We start from the raw sequence: 26589 nt of genomic DNA, 5'->3' as shown, positions 1-26589 counted from the left end.
CCTTCTGCTCAAACATTTTTTTACCCTAAAAAAAACATTTTTTCTAAGAGTCTATGAAACTTGTGTGGTTACCGACATGACCAGTCAATTTGGGTGTGAAATGAATGCTGTGGCATTGTTGCTGGACTGCACTGAAGTCCAAGAGCCTCCCAGCCTGGACCATTTTCTGGGAGGTCGCAACACAGGGTAATTATATTCAGAGGGAGTTATTTTAAGGTTTGTATTTATTTTTTTCTCTGCGTTGACAAAGACCACTGCTTGCCAAGAAGTATATGTGCTTGCACCACCCTTTCTGGCTCCTAAACAGGTCATTTCGTCTTCTATTTCCACTGCCACGGCAACAGTTCTCATCTGCCCATAACAAAGGTCACGCACAGCTTCTGAATGCTCTTCAACATGCAAAGCAAAAATGACCCACCTCAGCATTGCATCATAATAGTACAATTATGCATTTTTATGCATTGTGATATTACGCATTAGTGCATTTGAAAAGAATAATTCTTACATTATTTATTACATATAGTATATCAGTAACACATTATGATGACTATCTACGGTGTCATATCATGGGGAGAGAGTTTTGAAACTCCAGACAGTAAACTGCAGACGGCAGCCTGACCATGAGGTCAGTCTGTAACAGCTCTGGAGTTGAGACATGATGGTGCTCCCCTCTCCTGCTGTTAGGGACGGACCACATCTTGCTGTTCATTTCACCACGGTGATGACCCCTGACCCCCTCTCCGCCCCTCTCCCACCATCACCGGTCTGGCTCCCTGTCATGTCTCTATTCTTCAGGCAGAATGGGAGGAAAGAGACGCTCTCACACAATCAGGAGATGTAGGAGGCTGAGCCAGCGGCCCAGCTCCCCTGCCAGAGACACTCCCCTGCTCGGCCCCATCCTGGGCTGAACCCCTCAGACGTCTGCACTGACTCAAAGCTTTCTGAACTACACTGGACTTGGGACTGGACTGGACATGGAGGATTTGGGGGACACTTTCCATTTCGCCAGACAAAGGGTCTGATCATGTGATTGGATACATCCAAGAGCCTATGCACAAACAATCAGTAATAATCTCACATTAGTATACAAACTCTCGCACACACACACACACACACACACACACACACACACACACACACACACACACACACACACACACACACACACACACACACACACACACACACACACACACGCGCGTGCACGCACAAGCACATGCACACGCATTTCAAGTGTGTTTAAAACCCCAGTAATGTTGTAAAGGGCAGATCCAGAAGGGACCTATGTCTTCGTAGCCTTTCCAAATGTGACTAGCACTCACACACACATATGCACATGCAATTATACCCTCCACCCAGCAACAGGTGATGTTATTCATACCATCTGTATATGTAGTGGGGTGGGGTAGTAATGCACAAAGCCCTGCATGGCTCAAGGGAGCTTGCCCCCGAGCTACCAAGGCTGTCTGTGTCTACTGTGTTTATATGTGGCAGAGTGTGTGTGTGTGTCTCTGTGCGAGCATATGTTGTGTGTGTCTGTCTTCATGTGCCTAAGCTTGTATTTGTGTATGTGGTTATGAAAGTTTCTGTCATGGTTGTGTGTGTGTTTGTCTGAAACTTCTGTGTGTGTGTGTGTGTGTGTGTGTGCAAAGCCCTCAAGGGGAAACTCATGTGCCTGCGGTGAACTGAGGCCTTCTGACCACAGATGGTGTGTGTGCGTGTGTGTGTGTGTGTACGCATGTGTGTCCGCGTGTGTGTCGAGTATGAGGGGTGTTGCTTGCTGCCGACAGGAACATTTGTGCGCCTCTCTGCAGCAGTGCTGATTAATGCTGGGCAGGGGCTCAGCTTGCTGGCCACAGAAGCACCCCCCTGCCCTCCTCTGAGGAATGGAGGGATCCGGGGTGTGGCACAGGAGGAGCACAATGGACGAGCAGGAAGAGACACAAAAGGCTGGACGCTACACTGCACTAGCCAAGTGTGCCGGAAAGAGCCGGACAAAGAGAAGGACAGTGATAAAGAGTAGCCTCAGATGGATGGAGCGAGAACTGGGACACTGGCCAGAGCGAAATACATGTGGACGAATAAAAACATTGACTATGAAATGAAAAGAGAAACGATAAAAACATTGACTATGAAATGAAAAGAGAAACGATAAAAACATTGACTATGAAATGAAAAGATGGAAGCGATGCAGGTGATCTTGAGGAAGGCAGGTTTTGCCTGGGGAGAGAGAGCAGCGCTGTGACAGCCGGATGGGGACGGAGCACATGTTCTGCCTCCTCCCGTCAGGTGAGGCTGCTGCTGCTGCTGCCCCTGGGTGTGACGGCGTCCTGGGGGACAGTGAGGTGGAGGAGGCCGCTGGGAATGAACTGCTGGTGAATGGGGTCTCCAAGGTGGACCTCAGGGCTATTTTTACTAACCCGCCCGTCTCACTTCATGCTCCAGAGGGCTGGGCTCTGCTCTTCCCCCCTTTGTGCTGGAGAGACATGGCTCTGCACAGAAATCTAGCCACAATAATGATGCTCTTGATTCTTCCTCGCTTTTTATTTTATGAGAATGATTACTGGCTGAGTTATCTCTATATATGAATGCAAGGTGCATGCTAAGGTTTTATTCACAAACATTATATTGGGGAAAGAAAGGTGACTTTCTTTAGAATAACTACATATCTAAATAACCTCTCAGACCTCCAAAAAGGATGTCTCAGTTAATCTTTGAAAGTCTTCCATTATCTCACATCACAAACACTCCCAATGGTCACATTAGAATGGAAGATGAATGAGGAAAAATATGAGGGAAGAGAAAAGCCCTGACACTGAAAAAGGAGAATTACATCTTTTGCAGAAAAGCTTGTCTCCCCAGAAATCAAGCGTGTGTCAAAGGATTTCTTCCACACAATGGCAGTATCGGTCTGCCCCCCCCCCCCCTCCCCCCTCCCCCCTCCCCCCCAACATACACAGAACTAGGCCTCTTATTTCCTCCCTGTTGAGTTTCCAAAACCACAGCAAAGGCCTGTCATGAGAGAAAACATTCCCATCCTTCCTCAGCAACATCAGGACAGGCCGCTCTGCTAATTGGGCCTGTGTGCTTGCCTGACCTGGGCTGAGCGCTGTGTTTGGAGAGAAAACATTGGCGGCACACCTGCAGGCTCAATCAAGCATGGAGCAGCTGACAAGTCGATCCATCAGTGCTTGTCACTGGAGCTGCGCTTCTTTCTTTAGGACACGGTGTGTAACGGCGCACACTGTTTGTGTTCCGCATGTTTCACACATCCCAGTGAGATGAGATGAGACGGGTCAACTATGAAGTTATGTCTCTGTGTGTTTGTGTCTGTGTGTGTGTGTGTGTGTGTGTGTGTGTGTTGGAAACAGGCGTTGGGATGGAAAGCTGAGCGTTTACGTCAGGTGGAGGTGATACTGTGTGTGTGTGTGTGTGTGTGTGTGTGTGTTTGTATGCATGTATGTATGTTTGTGTGTGTGTGTGCGTTTACCGTGTAGGTGCGACAGGCAGGGTTGAATGCATTGGTTCCGCACACAAACAGCGTGTCCTCGTTCTGCTGCAGGAGCACCTTGATGAAATTGTGGCATTCATCCTTTGAAGCACAGAAAGAAAGAAAGCCAATTAGTCTTCGTCAGAGATTTTACGCACAGCATTTTTGAACGACGGTGACTCTATAAAAACACTTGGCTACAGTTTCAGATATGTTTACCACCTCCCATGCTTGATGGTAATCTACAGTAAATTTGGAAAGTCATCGCATAAACTTGCAAAAGTTGGTGCAGCCGTGGCCCACTGGTTAGCACTCTGGACTTGTAGCCGGAGGGTTGCCGGTTCGAGCCCCGACCAGTGGGCCGCAGCTGAAGTGCCCTTGAGCAAGGCACCTAACCCCTCACTGCTCCCCGAGCGCCGCCGTTGAAGCAGGCAGCTCACTGCGCCGGGATTAGTGTGTGCTTCACCTCACTGTGTGTGTATTGTGTGCTGAGTGTGTTTTACTAATTCACTTTAAATGCAGAGACCAAATTTCCCTCACGGGATCAAAAAAGTATATATACTTATACTAACCTTGTGTCATCTTCGTTATAAATATCATCAGACAATTGGTATTGAACAGAAGAAAGTTGACACATTCAAAAGCACTATGCTCCTGTGTGAGAGCCGAGGCTGGTCGTAAACAAACAGTGTACAGCGTGCATGTGCTCCCTAATCCCCAAAAGATTACCCTAGTTCTCCCCTCCCCCAACTCCCCCGATGGCAACACCTCCTTAATATTCTACGCATCCATTACGTGTTTACATTCCCACAATGCATTACACCACTGCAGTAAGGTTAGAGCGCTTTCAATTTTTAAGCATGTTATTTCCATGGGCCGAAAATAATCTCTCCTCTAAATAATTCAATCATTCCTGAATAGAAGCAGTACACACTGAAATGAAATAGTCACTTTTTCAAAATGGCAAAGCTATGTTGAAACATGGCAGATGTCACAGTGAATTAAAAACAAACTTCCCAGAATACCTTGTGCTTCCCTTTCATCCGACAGGTGTCCACGTCCGCCTGCCTGGACTTCCAGGTCAGCTTCTGTGGGGAGGAGATGGATGCTGGATCAATATGGATGTGCTGTACGGGCCCAGCTCCAGCGGGGAGTGCTGGACTGAGATACAGCCTTGCCTCCCCACAGCCCCCTCAAATGTCATCAACCTCAAAGCTCAGCCATTTAACTGCCATTCACCAGTGTGTGTGTGTGTGTGTGTGTGTGTGTGTGTGTGTGTGTTCTGCCTCTCACATTGTGTACAACAGGAGCTCACACACATGTTACATGTTCCATGATAACTCTACTTCTCTGTATGCATGTTGAACTCTGTTCATCTGTGTATGACGTGTTGGTGCAGTTGTAATGTTTACACATTCACAGGCAGGCTTCAAACACTGGCATGCTACAGGGATAGATCATAAATCTACTTGCACTGGTGTATGATAATATACTCTCTGGGCAGACGTCCCAGGTAAGGATTAAGGCCCAGGACTGAAGAGTATTCTGAATGGGGAACGCTCATTGACAAAAGCACTCATATCAGACAGGACTGGATTTCATTTCAATCCAACATATCTTCATGCTTTCAGGATGTCTGTTTTTCAAGCTCCTTTATCTTATTATTTCTGTTATCATTCATAATTCATGGCTTTTCTTCAGAAAGCGGGGAGCTCACACAGTGAGCTTTATTCATGTCGACATGTGTCAGAGAGATTGAATTACGTTGCATTACTGATCATGCCATGCCACTGGTGCCATTTCCACAGCAAATATGTGTACTGAAGTGGTGTAGGGCCTGGGCAGCGTTCGCTGCGTCAGTGATTTCTGATCCTTAATCTGTGCGTCCTTCCTGTTGTCCGTCTCCTCGTCCGCTCTCGATTGTCCTCTGCGGAGGCAGGACAGGACAGGACAGGAAACGGAAGGCTGAGGGCCGGTTACATATCCAGTAGCCTACGCATAAATCTCCAGCCTCTTTCTCTGTTGTGCTTTTGAAGGAAGATGACGCATGGCACTTGAGTCCTGATAGGATGATGAGCTTAGCAGGGTCACTGTGCAATGTGTCTGCGGCCAGATCTTACTGGATAGAGGGTGGGGCTCGTGTGTGTGTGTGTCTGGGGGGGTGGGGGGTTGCGTGGCTTCCAGGTAATCAGAGGCAATGGCGGATCACGAGCGTATGGGGGAAGGGGGAGGCGTGGGTAGGGGCGGACGTGAGCACTCACCTTGCTGAAAAAGATCTCTTCGCTGTTGGCTGTGTCGATGTCCACTGTGTATATGTGATCCCTGCAGGAGACACACCAGAGACAGAATGGGCTTTGTTAGGTGCCGCGCGGTCCTCAGAATACAAGAGAAAACATAACTGACGTGTTGGGGCTCGTCCAACACAGCCTGCTCTTGACATGCCAGGGGAACGCAACACAGTGCACTGCCACTGCCCGTTAGACAGAAACAGTCAACAAAGGTTTTAAGTGGCCTGGCTTTTGGACAAAGGCATCTTTGTTCTCTGTAAAAGGTTGCTCGGACGGGGGGGGCATTTAGTGCCAAGTCATTCTGCGCTGTTCAGCTCAATTAAGCAGGGTGTTCAAGCACAGGAAATCTATACTAACACTCATTAAAACACAGACAAGACTCATGTGTTCTAAGTTGTATGCAGGTTTCCTCCTAACATATGGTCCACATAAACTCAAGAGGTTACAGGCATGTGGGTGCCCCTGAACGCACCAAAGAGAAACATTGTTCACAAACCCCAGTCTGTTTACAGAGGCAGCAACCAGAGCTTGTGCAGAAAAAACAGCTCATTCTTTTATTTGTTTAAGACTGTGACTCGTGTTTTGCTTTTAATCAGTGTGCCTCCGATCCATCGTCGGAACGTTGTTTTAATTAAGGCTCATAACCTGCTCACATCCTCCATGCTTCCATTAGCCAAATTTAATAATGCTGAGGATGAGCAGCAATTTCAGCAATTGAATCCACTTATGTAGGTTTACCCAGGGTCGCACAGGCACACACAGACAACCCAAACACTTCAGAATTATGTTATCAGAGCTGCAGCCAAAATTGGGTAATTAATCAAAATAAGGGAATAGGGAGGGTGAAAGAGAGTGATCCTTAAATTTGTGCATCAGCCAATCTCTTGCTGAGCTTTTGTGGCTGTTCCGAATGTAATATTAGCTTAGCTCTTTGTTAATCTGAGTTGGCTAAAATGGAGAAATATGCCATCATGGCTCTATACAGCTACACAGCTAATTAAAACCACGGAGTTCAAATTCAGAGGGTTGCAAAAAGTTTCAGAGCTAAAGGCGATTGCATAATGTATCTGTAATATGTCTGCAATGTAGGCTATTCCTAAGTCTCGACTGGATTTTGTGTAAGAGAGGTTCAGCTTACTGCCTCTGGCTGATTCTGATGCTGCCACACTACTGGTACTGAGACTACAAACACTTATCAAACTGTGCCAGGCTAATTTAAAAGAATGAGAGAGAAAATGAGAAAAGGAGAAATGACCGCGAGCTTAAATGAGTAAAAAAAAAAAACACATCCTTATCCGTAGATTTAGAGCAGAAAGCAACAGAAAGAGTCAGAATAAGAGGCATTTCTATCGTGTGATGGTCCTTGGGTTTTGCCGAGTTGTTTTGAGATATACACTAGATAAGTGTGTTTTGGGTAAGAGCAGTCTCATGTCGCCGAGTTAAAAACCGTGTCAGTAGCTCAAGATGTAGCTCAACTGAATTTGCACAGCACACAGCATGTCTCTGCTCTGTGTCGGTTCACACGCCACTGAGACCTGTGTTTTATTTTCCCCAAACTCAGACAATCCCGCATTCATTCGGAGCGACAACCAGTCCAGAGATAAGATGCGGCCAAGCGATGCATAACACAAACATCCTGACAGAACAATGTGGAGGAGCCGGCCTGGGTAAACAGCGGCTTGCACCTGTGCTCGCGTCAGCGCGCCACGCCTCCTCATGCCTGTCCTGACAGCCCAGCGCTAACCCCTCACAGCTCCGGTCAAACTCCCCAGCGCTCGCAATCCGCCTACCGCTGTTACTCTTAGCTCACCCCCTGACCACCCCACCCCCCAAACTACAACTTTGTTTTGTCCGATTGAACAAATCAGAGCTCTGCTTAAGCAAACAAAGAGGCCTGGGGGCTTCCTCTGGCACCGTGAGCAAATAAACCAGAGTGATACTTTTAGCCCTGCCGTCGCTCCACATCGTCTGGCCTCCCATCCCCCCGCGAGTCCAGCACCTCCACGCCTGTGTGGCCCGGCTCAGTGGAGCCCCAGGCGGGTACAGAGGCTCCGGCGAGAGGAGGTGAGAGCCAGAGTTTGGAGTGTGGGAGGGGAGTGGGGCTTCATGGAGGGGGGGGGCGTAGGAGAAGAAGGGGGCTTTGTTGTAAAAGAATGTCGTTTTCATAACACCCCATTTCTTCCGTGGGCAAGCTCAGGCCAGTGGCGTCCATCTGGTGGCTCTTTTGTAGGACAATTACTCCTGGGGACGGCAGGGAGGGAGGGCCAGATTAGTATGCAGTCCACACCTACCTGTCACCAAATGGGGGTACACCCTCCCCGAACCCCAACACTCCCCCACTAACCCTCCTCAAGACTAGATCATGTGTGGGTGAGGGCCCCCCAACTCTGCCACATTGTTTGGCTCCCCCAGACCCAGGCTCTGTGTCCAGTGCAGCCGAGGGAGAGAGAGAGGAGCCCAGCGAGGGATGAATGGCATGATAAGGGCCCGCAGTGGGCACCCGGCCATGGGGGATGCTAATCCTGCCGCTAGCCCCTGTCTCTGCCCTTGTTCCTGCTCTCTCCTCATTCCAAAGAGTACGCTCATTTACATTTTGTATGGGAACCCTTCACAAAAAAGGAATAAACACACACACACACACACACACACACACACACACACACACACACACACTCACACACACACACACACACACTCATGCATGCAGGAATACACAAAGTGATAGACAAGTGACACACACAGAGACGCACACAGACACATTGAATGACGCGCACTCACAACACCGTTGGGGGGAGTGTGGATAGTGGCCCGAATAGGAGGCACAGGAAGTGTAATCCGCATCATTAACGAAGCTTTAACGGGATTTCAGAGCTGACAGAATAATTGCGACTCATGTGGCCTCCGGAGAAACCGCCCCAAAGCTCCTTCCCCACGGATCTCTCATTTATCTCCACACTCCTTTATTTATCTCTTATTACGCACTGCTCTCTCCCGCCAGCTCTCTCGTGTGTTTGTAAATCTCAGCTCTCCCTCGGCACACGGAGACATCTACCCATGCGCTTGACGAGCATATTCCAACTTCCCCACTTGTCTGTTCACTTATTTTCTATTCACTAGGAATCGGAATTACTAGCCTTACTTCTAAGGAACACATTAGCACTATTATTTTCAGCAAGGGTGTCATTAGACTTTGTTATTTGTGATATTATCACTATTTGACAAGGCTTTTTTATCTCTAGCCCGCCATGCAGAGCTGGATTGTGGGAAATGGTATGGATGGGTTGCCGTTGCCAGGGCAGAGGAATGCACTGCTGTGCGATGCTGGGGTGAGAGCTGCTAGCACTAGCTGGCACTGCGGCCTGGGTGTTGCAAGCTGGAGGTTGGCACAAGGGGAGAGCTTAACTCTACTTAAGCCAGCCTGTCTGATCCACCTCTGCCCACTGCTCCTGCCACAGTCTGCCCCACTCGCCACACACTGGCCCAGTCCACTCAGGCATGATGGGAGAGAGAGAGAGTGAGGGAGAGAGAGAGAGAGGGGAAAGAGAGAGAGAGAGGAAGAGTGGAGGAGAGAGGGAAAGACAACACAGCAGAGGGGGATATATACAAATGAAATGCAACCACAGACGTGGCGACGTCTGTCCATACACTCCAGAGCTGAGGAGTCCGCATGATCCCCCAACCCATATCATCCCACTCTTTATTAGCAGCCACCAACACCACCCTCCTCCCACCCCACCCCACCCCACCAGCACCAGCACCAGCCCTGGCTCTGGGGGAATGAAGATGGTGGTCAAATGGATGAGCCACAGCTACCAGCTGCCAGGGTTTCTAAAACTGTCCGTGTGTACAGCATGTGTGTGTGTGTGTGTGTGTGTGTGCGTTCACCTGACTCATTTTGAGAGATTCGGTCTCACGTACACAGCGTTTTGACAATAACAGCAACACCCAACTAGGCTGGTAAAATGAATATGAACTACCAAACCTCAAAAACACAGAATTAATACAGGATAACATAACACACAAGGGACATGGAGAAAAGAACCAAAACAAGCCACTAAAAACATGACCTAAATTCATAATTAACACAGAGCCAGTTTTTCGGGGATGCAATTAGCATTACAGATGATTAGAGACACCCTGGATTATAAACGGGCAATATGCTAATGTGGAAGTATTCTCTCTCTCTCTTTCTTTCTGTCTCTGCTGCACTTAATATGCTGAAGGTTTAACTTTATCGTGGATTATTATTTTCACTATGAAAAATCCTATTTGATACTTTCTGTCATTCAACTCACAGATACTCTTCATTAAATCAACAAATTGTGGAGACAGCTCATAATTACCATCTACTCTCTGCACAGATGTGAAGAGAATTACACACTCCCTCTGCAAGCGTGCATACAGCATCCAAATCAGCACCCCTCCAGCCTAAGCTTGCTCCCTCTGGACTAAGCTCCATCCTGTATGTCTCCAATAGGCCAAGCCCTCCGCACCCACCCCACCCCCCTCCCTATCTCACTGCCCCCTCCTCAAAGCTCTGGATGCTGGTCAGGGCTCCAGGGACCACGGCTGGAACTGCTCATCTTCACTGCTCCATTGACCAATCAGACAGTGTCAAGGTCATCATGTGACCAGAGGCATCGGAGAAAATGTGATGCTTCCTCAGCCTAATTACCCCCCGAGTTACACCTTAAACTAGCCAAACTGGAACGGAGTCAGTGAGCGGAGGGGAACAGCATGCTAAGCAGCCAATCAGAGCAGATGAGCCAAATGATGGAATCCAGTGGCAGCTCCAACGCTGTGGGTTGGGCGATGAATGGAGAATGACAAAATGTTTCTGATTGCTCTCCCCTTCTCTAGCTCCCTCTCTCCCTCTCAGACTCAATCTCTCCTCACTCTTTCCTCTCCTGGTGAGGATTCCTCTCACCAGGATTGTGTCCTATAGCTTTCCATCCATCTTCTCATCTCTCACCCTCTCCCATTCCTCGTCTTCGTGTGACTGATCACAACCAATCTCTGGCAATATCACAAGCTAATCCACCTCTGAGGACGGCGCACATTGAGCTGTGTCTCTTTTTACTCAGCTTCATTCAGCTTACTCACATCGTCATCCAAGAATTAACAAGGTCTATCTGACATGTCCACAGATTTGATCAAATAATATGAAATAATATGAGGTAGTGCAAAATAATGACATATTAATTATAAAATCATATAAAATAATATGAAAATGGATTTCACAGAATGGTGATTATTGGATTTTGGACTCTCAATCACATTTTTCCTCCAAAGTGCACTTGGACCTTGTTCATTTTCAGCTGATGACATTTCATCATTGTTTCTTGCACAGCAAATGCCTGCTTAAATAGTTAAGTGCTTCCATTTGCTGACTCATATTTTAGACTAACTACCCAGCATGCCTAGAGACAGGAAGAGAAACTAACCTTGCAGCGATGTAAAGGGTCCGGTTCAAAGTAACGATCAGTTGAATGTCCAGTTTATGTCGTTGCGTGTTGTTTTTGCCTGGTTTATGGCCCACAAATGCAGGATATTGCTTTGTATCTAAAAATAACAAGAGGACAGTCAAATATCAGTATTTTAAAAAGAGAATGACAAAGGAAAGCAAACTGCTAATGCCTCGCTTGATGTTAGATTACATCAGCTCACTGGGAAAGGTTGATTTTGACAGGCATTGAAAAAAGAATCAGTAAATGAAATGAGCATGACGCATATAGTTTTCACACATTCATCTAAGTCATATTGAATACTGTCTTGCACAGAGAAGCCTCAGAGCTGTGACAGAAAATAGAAAGGATTACCCTTTGATGTGGGAAAGTCAATTTGAAATACCATTTTAAGTTCATTTTTACTGTGCTTCCCTGAGCACCAAATTACATTTCAAATTCCAGAAGCAGAGGGCCCGTGTGTGTGTGTGTGTGTGTGTGTGTGTGTGTGTGTGTGTGTGTGTGTGTGTGTGTGGAAAAGAGCTGAGGAAGAGAGACGGCAAGAGGAGACGAGGGAGAGAGCGAGACGGGGAGGGAGGGAGGGAGGGAACGAGAGATGAAAGCATAAGGAGAGCATAGTGGAGAGCGCTAAAGAGAGGGAGGAGAAGGCATAAGAGCCAAAGAAGGAGAAAGAGAGATGAGGAACAACAGACAATTAGAAATAAGGCAGGAGTGTAAGGTATGATGTACACTATATGAACTTGAGATGGAGAGGAAGGTCTGAGAAAACAATAAAGTGACATGGACTCCATGGAAATTGTAGGAGTGTTTTACTTTATAGGCCCCTAGGTCCTGGGACTACTGTAGGAGTGTGTATTACAGTTTTTCTCGATTGCTTTTACCTGCTTAAGTAAACTAGAACCCACTTGGTCTTCATGACTACTTTCTTTGCACAGCACATTTTCATTGGGTTCACCCATTTCTCACACCCTTTTGCAAAACAGTTAACACAGGTGTCATTCAAAAGCCCCAAACTCTATTGGTTTTCCCATGCTAAACAAAAGGAAAACATATTTTCACAGGTGGTATAAGTCTGAATTTCTGATACACCTGTGTGAAACTCCTTTGCACAATTCTTCAATCAGCAATCATTCATTCTACAAAAGAGATGTCTGTTCTGTGTTGCTATTTGCAAGTATGGATCTAATGCACATTTAGACAAAGTACTGTATTGCCTATTTGGTGGAGAAAACAGTACAAAAGGTCTTTACTGTATGTCTATTTTGATGAAAGTTGTAGTTCAATGAAATTTACAGTATCTTGCTAGGTGTTTGCTGTATGTCTTACATGTCAATGACAGTTACATCTTGGGAGGAATGAATAATTTGTTTTTTTATTCAGTACATTTTGTCTTTTCAGAGTTTTTTTCTGATACCAGAAAAATGAGAAAGTAATGAAACAGACATTCTGCTCATTTTGAGAACTAGATTTTGCATTTTGTTGCCCAGTGTGTAATGATTGATTAAAGAGTGTTTTTGAATTGGCAACAAGTTGTAGTATTTGAAGGCAAGATTTGCTTTTGCTGCATGTTTTAAGTGTTTTGAGAGAGTAACAGCCTTTTGCAAGCAAAATGTGTCATTTTGTCCAGAGTGCTTTTGTTCAGACACAGGTGTTAACTGTTTTGAGAATGTGATGTCAGAGTTGACACAGGTATCAAAACGATCGAGAAAAACTGTAATACAGTATCTATGTCTCTGTGTGCATGGCTAGATTATGACATATGGACTACTGATGAGTGAGCGAGTGAGTGAGCGAGTGAGCGGGTGAGTGAGTGAGCGTGTGAGTGGGTGAGCGTGTGAGTGGGTGAGTGTGTGAGCGGGTGAGTGTGTGAGTGAGTGAGTGAGTGAGTGAGTGAGTGAGTGAGTGAGTGGGTGAGTGAGTGAGTGAGTGAGTGAGTGAGTGGGTGAGTGAGTGGGTGAGTGAGTGGGTGAGTGAGTGTGTGAGTGAGTGGGTGAGTGAGTGAGTGGGTGAGTGAGTCAGTGGGTGAGTGAGTGAGTGTGTGAGTGGGTGATTGAGTGAGTGAGTGGGTGAGTGAGTGAGTGAGTGAGTGTGTGAGTGAGTGAGTGTGTGAGTGTACTCACAGTTGCCATGTGAAATACTGATAGGCTCGCTGTCCTCAGGGAAGCCGGCTCCCGCCACCTGCAGAAGGGTGAGGGACAGCAGCCAGGCCTCCGACCTCATGGTGGCGCTGTAGGCTCCGTGACTACTTCTCTACTTCTACCTGTTCAAAAGACACACAAGCACACACGCACATGTTATTAATCCCATCTACTTTCTGTCACGCCTCCCTTTTTACAGATCTGACTCCAGCAGGCTTCAGCATCCTGAAGAGAAATTGCTGAATAGAGCTCAGAGCTCACAGTCCTGCCTTGCAAGCAAAAACCAGCTAATTGGATTAGTGCTGGTAATATGCGCCAGTGATCGATAACCAGAGATGAAAACAGACCTGTTGTTCCTAACCTGCACAGGGCCAGATCGTCTTGTAAACTCTAAATGGGGACCTGTTATCGAACCACCTAATGAAAGGGGAAACTATGTTGGGAATGAATCATGTAGTGGTCACTGCGACAATCTCCGAGACCCTCAGATGGAGAACCTCGTTTGCCAACTAGATTTATAGCAGCCCCTGACTGTGCTGATGTTTTCATTCTCCACCGACATTTCATTCTCCACCGACATTTCTGGAGCATTGTAGCAACAAATTACGCCCACAAATCACAGCGGACAATCAGTGCAGTACTAATGCAATCAGCTATGAGTGTTTAAGTCCAGTTTAGCTCAATTATTCTTTCGACTTCATCCTGAACTGAGCAACCCTGCTAGCTTATTGCGTAGCTTCATGCGAATGTTCCCCTCACTCTGTTTATCCCCACCTCTACACAACACTGGCTGAGCTATCTCCACATGGCTGTGCCAACACATACAGGATGGGGGGAGAGGCGGGACGAGAGGTTATCCCAAGAAAAAAGCAGCAAGAGAGAGAGAGAACAGACAAAGAAAGACACTGAAAAAGTGTATGAAGGAAAAACAGAGCCAGATAACGAGAGAGAGAAAGAGAGAGAGAGAGAGCCAGATAACGAGAGAGAGAGAGAGAGAGAGAGGAGGGGTCTTCCCATGTAGTTGCGATTCCCATTCAGAGGGGAATGAAAACACTATTCATGGCCAGATTCACCAGAAGGCAGAGGCCACGAATAAAGCTCCAAGGAAACAGCCTTGATGGAAAATGGCCCACATTCCAGCTTCCTAGGTGCACCACTTCCACACACATACACACACACACACATACACACACATCCAGCAAATCTGCCTGTTCGTTTTCTACCTGAACAACACACACACGCGCTGTTAGGAACGCACTGGTTCTAGCTGCATATTGAGGCGGGCGGAGTGGAGTGGAGTGGGGGCTGTTGAGGGGTGATGTACGAGCACAGGGCTGGATTATACGCAGCAGCATGGAGGCTGGCTGGGATTGTTTGTTCCAGGGGCAGGACTGCTGAGGAGCTGATTGATGACCTGGCTTGGCAAGCAGACATGCGAGATCTCCTCTGGGGACAGGCAGTTCACTGTAAATACAGCCCTGGCTAGGAGAGACAGCGGGCCAGGGCCACACTTGACAATGAGATGACAGAGTTGTGTCCAATGTCACAGGGTTTTACTTGGAAAAAAAAAAGCCCAACTCTTTTAGCCAAACATTGTTGTTAGGGAGCTGGAATTTGTGCACACAAGTTCGATTACATGACATCAACTGTCAAACTTCGTTACATATAATTTCACTATGTGATATTGTAGATAATAAGTCGTCTTTTAGAAGGAGAGGCAGTATTCTTTTATTAGCTTGGCCAAGTGCTGTCAATGAGATGGTGATGGGGAACTATTAAACAGAAGGCCTTCAGGAAAAAGGAAAACACTATCCTCTCTCACTGGCTACGACCAGGAAACTAAGCCAGAGGCAACGTGTTAATCATTAAACATGCGCAAACCTGTGAGACATTAATGAATACCAGCAGGATGTTCATGAAGAAACTAACAACCTGACACCCCCCAACCACATAACACATTGACAGAGAGAGAGAGAGAGAGAGAGAGAGAGAGAGAGAGAGAGAGAGAGAGAGAGAATGGTGTCTGAAACTTTGAGGTTGAGACATGATTAAACTCATCACCACCCATACTGATGTTCATATTGGCAAAACATGCTTAGGAGTCTTGCGGCCCTATTAGACGCAAAACAACTTGGAGCTAAGAGCTAATCTGAGCAAAGCACAGTGACGGCTAATGGGTTGGGACAAGGGGCAGGAGCTCAATTAGCTGACCACAAACACTCTGTCTCCATCCTTCTCTCTTCACTTGTGCCGGCCCTCTGCAGGGAGGTGGTATGGAGCCCGGCGAGAGGCCGAGGCAGACAGTCAGGCCGGCTGGAGCTGCTGGACACTGACAGGCCAATCATTTAGTCAGCTCCCAGTGGCTCCCTCCAGCCTGGCAAACCAACACACACACACTCGCCACAGAGGTGAGAAAACACCAGGAAAAAAGATAGATGGAGCGTGTGTGTGTGTGTGTGTGTGTGTGTGTAGACAATAGGGAGAAGGAGTTAAGGACACATATCTGCGTGGGAGTTTAGCTGCTAAACACAATTAAAACTAAACTCCTAAAGGGATTTAGTGGGAATCCAGCGCGTGGCCTGCAGTGCCCATGGCAGGTCTCTCAGAGGGGCACTCTTTATCAGGCATCTCCTTGGCTTGCTCATGTCCTATTGTCGCTCTTCACTCGCAGAGTCCAAAAGTCCAAAAATAGCAGCCTACCGATCTCTCACAACAACTGCCCTCTGTCAGAGTCCAGTGCTCTCACAAACTACAAATACCCTTCACAGAGTACAGCTATTTCAATTTCGAATGGAGAATAGACTTGATAATGTGCCGTTCTCTAACAGGGTACAACTTGCTAGGAGTGCACTCAGTCTCATTCTCCCAGAGTATAGTAGCAATATGTTGGCAAGTTCTTCTACTAAGTATAGGCTATGTAATGGTGCTCCAAAGTCCCAGTACCTCTCTCTCTCTCTCTTTCTCTCTCTCTCTCTTTCTCTTGTTACAGAAGCCCTAGATAATGTTTTCTGTAGGACAATTAACAGTAGTGGGAGAAAATAGCGGTGAGGTGCAAGAGGAGGTACAGTAATATCAGCCCCAACTAATACATAGCCCAGGTGGCAGGCAGAATCAGAAATACTTCAATGCCACACTATATCCAATTACAATACGCTTGTTCTCAATGTCACTGCTGCTGCGCCTTTCTCCTGAACAGCTGTATCTCACAATAACATTTCTGTTTCTCCGTCTTCCCTCTCTTCTCTCGGCCCTCATCTTTTATTTCCATAACAGAGGCGTACGGTGAGCTGGGAGATGAAAGTGCTGCTTATGGTCTTCGTCTGCACAATCACTTCTGAAGGCCTCCAAATGCCGCACGAGGGATCCGCTCCCAACAAAAAGAATGAGGTCACACATTTAAATATCAGAACCTTTCCCAGAGCTGTCAATCATGATGCGACACAACTTAATCAGGCCTGGCCTGGTGGGTAGCTCTGTGATGGAGCGGCCATTCCAATCCTTGATGATAAGATGGAGAGCGGGCAGCCATTGTGCGATGCCTCCCTTTGCTCTGCATATCAATCTTGCATTCCAATTGCTCCCGCACGAATCTGCTATATTTAATTAAAAATGGAATATGAAATCTGCAGGCAGACACTGGTCTCTGCTAGCCAGAAAACCATTACCACCATTATCTGAGTCCCTGGGCATTAGCAGTCATAGGCTCATATTAAACAGTGTTACATTTAAAAACTGTAGATTCATTTACATGGCTAGCACAGAAATAATTAGACAAAAAAGGGGTCCTGTCTTCATGCATCTCAAATTTTTTACCAATACAAATATCAGCAAACCTATGCAAATAAACTGCCACAAATACGCTGTTCCACCTAGACCTACACTCTGGAGTGAACAGCTGTAAGGATGCATTAAAATAAAAAAGCTCTGACAGATTTGAAGCAGAAACATATAGCCAGAAACATACAGGAGATACTACAACTATCTAAGTGGGACTGTCCAGTGATGCTGTGTCTGTAAAGCTGTACAAGGGTCACACGCATACAAAACACTTCCAAGCGCTGCTGAATTTCAACCTGATGCATTTTTAGCATCAACATTACAACATGATGCATCTTAAACATTAACATTACAACCTGATGCATCTTTAACAAGTGGGCATTATATTATGAGGCAGTTTCTCAAATGCAAAAGTGATGGGAGATAGAAATGAAATGAACAAAACATATGCAAGGGAACTTCAAAGACACACATTCTAGCCTGACAAGGCTGCTGCACTGACATGTAACATCAACACTAAAAGCAGACATTCCAATTGAGTGGAGTGTCTGAATGTTGCGTTCTACTAAAGTGGTTTTAGGTGCAGAACCAGGGGCTTGACTATATTCATGAGATTCTACCCTGCTCTCTCTGGGCCCATCATGCACAATACCAGCTAAAGGGGGAACGTTTCTACAACATTACAGATGATCAGATTCCCTAGATATTCACACAATGTCTTTCACACTTTAATGTTTTTTCATGCTACAAATGATGAAAATGTCTATGGAGCCTAATAAATGGTGACATTGTTTTAGAATGTAATCTCATATATTATGCAAACAACCTGAGGACGCTGTATGTGAAACGCGTTGTTCGCTCTAAATAAAATCGAGTAAAAGTCAACAGTGTGCGGTAGAGCGATCTTATTTTTGCTATATATATCTATGTGTGTGTGTGTGTGTGTGTGCCATGGGGAACATGGGGAACATGAGCCAAATGTGTTGGCCTCCTGGGTTGACATCTTTGCTTCAAAATAATTTTGCACACCTACCAAAAACTGGCAGTAGTCCATACTGCAATAACTACATGGAAATGCTACAACAACCTTTTTGAATGCAACATTGTTAGCTGGGATATGGCTGTACTATGGACCCATTTTGCCTATCATTCTCTTTTAATCAGGATGGTTAGCGCAGTGGCGTCAGTCTTTCTGCCATGTAAATGCCAAGGGAACTACAGTAAATGCCACTTGATGACCAAATTGCTTGATTGAGTGAAAGCCTTCATATGGAACAACTCTTCAGCATGGCTGCTTGCCATTAAAGCTTACATCTGTTCTCAGAAGAGAAAATCACCCTTTCATGACATCAGGCACATAATGGGGTGTGACCTTGAGGAGTTAAGAGAATGATCAAAACAAAACCTGACTATAGATTCAATGAACCTAATTCATAATGTTAGCCAAACTGCTGAAAAGAACATAATCTGCAGTGCTAAATGTGATATAGCAATAATTCCGACACCGTACCTTTGGAATTGGCAGTAGTGAGCTACATTGTCAGGCTTGGCACTGTGTAATCTTACTACAGTGTGAGTCAACATGCACGTCATCTGATCCTCAGCAACCAACCACTCTTTGAGGAAGTACTATCTGCTTGTGAACCAAAGCACCTCTAATGTTACTGTCTACATTACAAGAATCCCCCCCCACACACACACACACACTTCTATAAAGCTATACAGACAATAAAGCATTTCACATGTCAAAAGAGGAAATCATTTCATTTAGGTCTCGTCATAAAAATGTCGATTTCCATTAATGTTAGGTTATTTTTGTCAACATGATAGCAATTCACATGATTACGTTTCACTATGAGTTTGTCCGATATGAACAGAAGCACTTTTCTACTTGGCTATGTTTAGGAGTCTATCAGCAATGGCCTCACACACACGCACACCAGCAGTCACAACACCTCCGCCTACGAGGCAGCTTGCGGGCCAAGGCTGGGGCAATCTGCTCTAAACGAGCACAGCACTAATCTGTTGATGGACCTGGGCTAAGCAGCACAGAGACAAAATGCCTCTGGCATCATCCCTTTCAGCAATACAATATGTACTGTATACAACAGTGAAAAAGCTTTCCACATCTGAAGCTTAGGTTTTATTTTGATATTGTCAGTCTGGACATGAACTGCATCTACTGTATGGCGGGATGAGCACTGCAAGAAGTCCCAAATTCTTTTCCACCGTGTTAGCAGTCTGTCTCCTTCTCTCTACATAAATGCAATGAAACTCTAGCGAATAGATGAAAATCGTCTTCCCTGCCAGGCAAATTAATAATGCATTTCAAAGCCAATATTGTAGTAAAGTGCCGTCTGAGGCAAACAGCGTTTGAAGGTCTAACACGAGTCTTGGAGAGCCCAAACCGGCTTAAAGAACTCCAGAGGCGGCCCGCTCATTTGACCACGTGGTCTGGTCTGGTGCTTGGCCCTAATTGGATGTCATGCTCATAGGACTCAGGGCCAAATTTGCAGAGACGTAAACGACAGCTTCGATCCTCTGCCACCAGCTATGGAGGCCTCCAGCACAGAAATCATTAACAACAACTCTGTAGTGGCCAGCAAAAATCGGTAGAATTATATACAGTGGGATATCTCTGGAGGGGAATGATGTATATTTCAGTACAGTGAATTTATTTTAGAAAACAAATCAAAAGTGGCGGGAGAGTAAAAGCATACCCTACATGCTGCTATAGTCTAATGCATGAATTGTTGTTTGGTCTCATACATATTCTTATCTGTAGGTATGCCGTGTGTATTTCCCCATTTAGTGAGCCATCAAGACAAATACATAATTTCCACCTACACTGAGGAAGTGAAACACACCCTGCTCACACCCTTATGGGTACTAACTAACTTATCTGCTATAGCACCAGCAGGCTATGAGGAAAAAATGGCTTATTTTGAAAAATATTTTGCCACTGAGCATTGTATAGTCATACAAAGAGTGGAGATGTAGGGCACTTCGCCATTCAACACAAAAAATATTCCAATTTAAACTACTTCTCACAATGTTCATGCCATGCAGGAGTGGACCGACCTTTAAGTGGATGCCTGGATCCTATTTTCTCTGCTAGTCCTCACACAAATGCAAATGATCCATGTACACGTTCTAGGCAATTATCAATTCACTAGGCTAGGAAGAAATAGCCACATTCACCACAAATAGAACTGACAGACAGAACATCAACCATCCTCTGTTAGTGGTTAGTCAAGCACACAGGTTCTAAAGTACAGCTACACACACTCTTTGAAAAAGGCAGCAGGCTGTCACACTCAATTCAACTGTCATTTCAAATGGGGTACACCCAGTGGGATGCCTAATTTCATAAAATAGCCATACCCCCATAAAAGCTTTCTTCAAAGGAATAAATGTTTTGCTTCAGCATAATGTTTTTCTTCAAGGGGTTGCAGTGTTGTCCAATACTATTATTAGTGTTCACTAATATACTGCATCTCACTAGTATATTAAACATTTTCAAGATGATGGCTAGGGAGATGTTTACATATTTACAAACTATGTCACAAATTTACATTTACAAAATTGTGGTTTTATTGATATGTTTATGTGCCGTTAATATATACCAGCCACATAGTGTTTCACTACACCATGAGCTTGCAGTGAGACTGTATGCTACATGTATGCCACAGTATACCATGGTGTCAGGCACGTTCAACACTCCTATATCCCGGCCGGCCGTCACCTCAGAGCACAGCTTCAGATGCCGCAGATTCTTGGGGCTCTCAGCTGACAGCTGTGGGCCCTTTGTTTCCAACGCCACGAGTGAGGGCACGCCAGCGAAGTGACAGAGACGGAGAATGACAAACACTTCACCATTCACAAAGAGAATTCCATTTACAAGCTCAAATTCCAGCAGTTTATTTGAAACATTTGGCTAGGGCTTGCCACACCTTCGCCTGTTATAAATCAAGCCATGTGTGAGGCTTCACAGAGGAGAGGGCTGGGCACAAAAATGAACACAGGACCAAAGAGCCAGAGAGGTTTCTTTGTGAAACAGTCCCAGATATTCCATTAAAATGCACACCTGTGGTATATTTTAAAAGAGAATTTTAAAGTGCATTTAGCATAAGCAGTAAGATTCTCTCTGAATAGACCCTAATAGGAATAGGGTGGGTACTGTTTGTCTGTGAATGACTGAACTCTAGGGCTCTCCTCAAAAGAGGAGCAAAAGAACCCTGTATTTTCTACTAACATTATAGCAGTTTGCCATTTCATATCTGGCATAATAACCACCTTCCCCAGGTTCAATCACTGTCTCACTAACCCCGTACCTCCCAAAAAACCAATCATGGCCTGATGAACTCCCCCGTGCTCTGCTGATGAGGATGCACCCTGGTGCAAAAGTGACTCCGGCTCCACAGGCGACACAATAGCATGCATGATTGCACTGAGAGGGCCTCCTCGACAAGGTAATTGTAAAAGTAACTATGCATGACGCTAATTATGCATGCTATTGACTAGAGTTACACCACACAACACAACCCTCCCTTCCGTATCCTGTGAAAGCTCAGTCTGTGTATCAGCGCTAGTTTCGATACATAAGCAGCTCATCTATCCATTGAGACAATGTGCATGCTAGTTCCAAAACCATGCCGGGCAACTTTATCAAGCTTTGTCTATGTACAGTAAGTGTACAAGTATCAAATTGTGTAATTGCCTAATTTACAATAGATTTTTGAGCGCGTAAATTATATATATAAAAAATATGACACATCTAAAGCTAAAGTTGAGAATTGAAATAAGGACTTGTTATTGGTACCTAGGGGGAAACTATGGAAACAAAGCAGCCCCCTTTCCTGCAGCCTAAACTAAATGTGTTGTTCTACCCCCCCACCCCCAGATGACCCGCCCTGATAGACTCCTCTTTTTCTGGAGGCCCATCTCATATATCTCCTCCCCCTTGGCTGCTCCACGCAGGAACAGATGACGGTTGTTCAATATCTAATTTTCTTTCCTGTGTCAGAAGACATTTTTGATTACCGTGCCCTTATATCACTGATGTCATGCAATTCCTCTAATGGAAATGTTTCATTAATTTCGTCAGCAACCCCATAGATCACCTTGTATCAAATTTTCCAGGTGGCAACAGGGTGCCTGTTGTCTTGTACTCTATCAAGAACAAAGCAACGCATCAGCGCTATTATACTTGACTAGGCCTGCCGGTGTGAAGCCTGTTTGTTGCCACAGATTAATTACAAGCATCTTTTCAAGTTAGCAATTTATTTTTACAGCAGTGATTTCATTTTACACATGACCAAATCTTACTTCACTTGAGCGGCTGACGCTTAAGACTGAGAAAAACAAACAAATATGTTGTTCAGCTCCCTCACTGAAGCGACAACCTGTTGTCACTTTTGTCACTTTCCAATTTCAAACAGAAATATCATCATACCATTCTGAGATGAACAGAATAGAAAATAGATTATGAGTCTTGAGTTATGGCAAAGAAAACTCTAAATATAACTGCCTTGCCTAGAGTAAATTTAAGAGGCTAGACAGGCCTTTCTATAGTTGCTTAGGGCTATGGTGCCCTTCCATGAACAGTTCCACGGATTCAAATGAAATTATAAAAAAAACTGTCAGTTAGGCACTACTGTGACTGCCTCCCAGGAAGATTACAGTTCTCTTCCATTACAGACGTGCCTGCCGAAAAATAAACATCAGGGATAAAGAGCTTAGGAAGGACTCCGTAAACTCTACCATGATAGGCTAGTAGCAGTTTTGACTTTTCTTTGGGGGAAGCACTCAGAAAATATCACCGAAGGAAACAATAAGCATCTTAAAATTCTGTTTACTCGGGTAGAGGTATTAGACTTCAGCCGTCTACACCTTGAGCTACAGTATCTCTAAATAATTCTTAACAGAGGGGTTTTCCTCCTCCTTGAAATATATTTGAAATTGCTACCACATGTCATGGTAAAATGCTTCTCTGCCACTAAATATGATAATATAAATAAATGAAAATACATTATCAGAGCATTTACATTTAAACTTGCTGACAGCATCCAAGTCAAATGACTACTCACAGTTATAGTTATATTGGCAAAGCAGCCATTGTTCTAAAAACATTTAGGTGTTAAACTGTTTCCTTGGCAACAGAGAAGTCATCTTAAATTTCAGCCATCCTCCTACCCCACCCTCTCATGGATGTGTCACAAAACAGCATTATGGTGGGGTTGGGGATAAGAAACATGAAATTCATTTCCAGAATAAATTGTTTTTGCCTGTAGAAAACTCACCATCTCATCTCTGAATAGACCGCAACCAAGAGCGGCCTTGCCATTAACATTTCATTTCAATTCCCGCCTGTCGTCGCAATTTATCTTTGCTGTCTGAATGCAGAGTCCTCTATCTCAGCCTTGGAGATAAGCGACTGGGCCCGACTGGTCTCACTCAGACACTGTATCCACGCAGATGCGTTCAACCTTGGTGAACCCCCTCGGCCCGCACTGTGCCGTTTAAGTCAATACAGTCGAAATGGCTTCCATCTGTTTGTTTCTCGTTCTTTCTCCCTCTCTTTCACTCTCCATGTTTTAGGGGTTGTCATGCCGCTTAAATCCTCAGGAAAATTTGATTAACGAGTTAGCTAAATAATGTAAATCAACTTAATGGAATTGAGGAGTCAGTGACAATCTCTTTGAGGCTCATTGGTTTCAGATATCCACTCAACTAATGAGTGAGGCCAAGGAGCATCAGCTGCTATCCATTGCCTCTCTGCTATTGGAAAAGACGGCATCCCTCCCTTTATTCCTCCCTCCCTGTCTTTCTGTGAGCCTCTGGGGTAATTCCCCACCCTCCCCCTAAAACCCACCATCTTTCACCACTAAACCACCGGCTAGCTTAATCCACGGATGATTCCAGCATCCAGGAATGGAGATAGAGCAATTACTCTCTAGCTAGTGAGCAACAATGAAATCTGTCTGCTTTGCGGTTGGTGTCAGTCGGTGCGACTTAAGCAGTTAAGCCTGCTCATCCTACTCTTAACCCATTCAACTGTTTGTGCATTTAAACAGCATCTTTTAAAACAAAGGCAACAATGCAAAAGCACAGAGGCAGTCAGACAGGCACACAGGAATGGATCGCATCTGGCCTAGTTTTCACATCCTATCTTGAGGCACAGTTGGGCTTTGAATACTCTCACTGTCTATACATATCTTTCGATAGCTGTTAGGTCCATATGACACAGAGCCAAGATGGGCAGTTTGTTGTCACTCCAAATGCAGGTAATCTAAACCAGTTTTCCAGTGACTGCTTGGAATGCAATGTTTCTAAGAAGGGAAGATGTCTCCCTTCTTAGAAAGACTGATCCCACTTGTGCTATAAGAAATGTCAGTGAACTGCAATGTACACAGTCTGAGAATGACTGAACACTGTAAACATTGCCATCATTACCAGCTTATTTTACCCAGCAGCGAGGAAGGCTGAAATGTAAGGAATCAGGCTGTCTTCAGGCAAATTTAAATAAAGAATAGAACTAAATAAATAAATAAATAAATAAATAAATAAATAAATAAATAAATAAATAAACTGTGTACAGTATACAACATTTCAGGTAAATCCTCCTTGGAGTGGCTCATTGAAAGGATTAGCTGGAAGCTGTGCTCCCGAGGACTGCAGATATGGCTCTATCTGGATGGAGCAGAGCCCCCCTCCAGCACGCACTGCAAATCAAAGCAGTTCCCCTCCGCTTGACTCCATGCGATTAGGGCCACCTCCACAAAGGCTGAATGCATTAGCATTTTCAATTTAGGAAACGGCTACAACCACTACCACCATTCCAAACCAGCTTTATCGCGGAGTGGGATGAGGCACTGTCTCGAATTCTCAGAGCCTCCCGATCGTAATGTTTCCCTCCTACGGAAAGCCACTTCCTTCAAAAAACAAACCACAGCTTGCTAAGGTCTGGAAGTAGGGGGTTACTCACTGGCAACCCCCACCCCCCACACCCCAGGCTCTAACCTGCTTTCTGTTGCATGGCAAAGCAGCCAGCAGCACAGTATAGCGCTGTAAGACGCCGGAAGGAAGCCTATCTGTGTTGCTCAACTGGCACCATATGACGACATTGGTCGTGTAATATCCTATGGAGTCAGGCGCTAGCGTCCCACTGGGAGCTCATCAACTGAAGCAACTCAGGCACGGCCGGTAGAGGAGCCTGTAGGGGGACTACATTTGGAAATGCAGAGCAAAATTCAGCAGAAGCTGAGGAGAATTACTCAGCCTCCGTGGCAATACATACACACGGGATAGATGTGTGTGTGTGTGTGTGTGTGTGCGTGTGTGTGTGTGTGTGTGTGTGTGTGTGTGTGTGGAAGAAGGGGGTGGGGAAAGGGTTAAAGGAGTCATTGTGCTGGCTGGCCAGATTAACTATTTAAAAAAGGTGACGTGACGTCCACAAGGCGTCCACTCCCGGCCCTCCTCCTCCTCCAGCACCACGTGCTTCTCTGGCTAATCAAGGGCTGACATAAGCTCATTGGCGGCGGTTCCGCGGTGCACTCACACTGGCGGGCCAAGGGATGCAAAGTGTAATGGAATACAGGGAGCACAGCACAGCACAGCACAGCACAGCACAGTACAGCACAACGCAGCACAACGCAGCGCAGCGCAGAGAGTCCTTCATCTGATTACAAGCCGTTCTGCCATGGCGCAGTAATGACACAGAAGGGCCCACAGGAGCCAGCGAGCCCCTCAGCAGCCCAGTACAGCACCGCAGCGCCGCGCCAGCGGTAACAAAAACAAAGCCCGCAAGAACAAAGGAGACCTCCGTCCCACAAAAGTACACATGCAACACACATGCAGACGCACAAACACACAAACACACATGCACTCCTACTTACTGCGACTCCTCTACATCCATTTCCCCAATGGGCCACAGCAGCACAACTGAAAGCACACCACAGGGGGAAGGAACATGTCCTGATAATTTCACTTCCCTTGGAATGGATTCACTTAGGGGACCATCTCTTACGGGTTGTGGCCATATCAGAATAAATTCTGTGACTCCAGGAAGGAGCTCAGGGTGCAAGCTACCCACGAGCTGCCTAGGAACTCCCCACATCCTGCTCCGCTCCCCCAGAAGATGAGGACCCCCCAGAGTGCCATGAGATTTACAGGCCTGCTGTAGTGGCTGATTTCCCCGTCTCTCCGGGGCCTTCTTTGCCATGGCTCTCTATGTAGGGTAGGCAGCCCTAGTGAGCCAACAGGAAATGAATCAGCACCCAATTACAATGGAGACTGCACAGATCTCACAGATCTCCTTAATTACAATCAGAGGGACGGCGACACACAGAATACACACTGTGAATGGTTTATCTATAGATCAACTACACAATCATAATTCGCGGCAAATTGAAATACTTATTTTCTGGATT

General features: G+C 45.7%; 1 protein-coding gene across 4 annotated transcripts in view; it reads right to left on the bottom strand.

The window, feature by feature from the left end:
• The window catches only part of sema6a (sema domain, transmembrane domain (TM), and cytoplasmic domain, (semaphorin) 6A), a 70309-nt gene that overhangs the window by 27622 nt on the left and 16098 nt on the right, over positions 1 to 26589 (bottom strand). For all 4 annotated transcript variants that reach the window (XM_042101074.1, XM_042101076.1, XM_042101077.1 and 1 more), the window contains exons 2-6: positions 13364 to 13503; positions 11223 to 11340; positions 5752 to 5812; positions 4516 to 4578; positions 3491 to 3592 (exon numbers count right to left, since the gene is read on the bottom strand). In XM_042101074.1, coding sequence (XP_041957008.1) covers positions 3491 to 3592; positions 4516 to 4578; positions 5752 to 5812; positions 11223 to 11340; positions 13364 to 13463 — 444 coding nt within the window. In that variant the 5' untranslated portion in view covers positions 13464 to 13503. The remainder of the gene's footprint in view (positions 1 to 3490; positions 3593 to 4515; positions 4579 to 5751; positions 5813 to 11222; positions 11341 to 13363; positions 13504 to 26589) is intronic.

The sequence above is a fragment of the Alosa sapidissima genome, chromosome 8, assembly GCF_018492685.1.
Source record: "Alosa sapidissima isolate fAloSap1 chromosome 8, fAloSap1.pri, whole genome shotgun sequence".
NCBI lineage: Eukaryota > Metazoa > Chordata > Actinopteri > Clupeiformes > Clupeidae > Alosa > Alosa sapidissima.
Note: the sequence above shows the minus strand (reverse complement) of the source record. Positions and strands in the feature narration are given on the sequence as shown.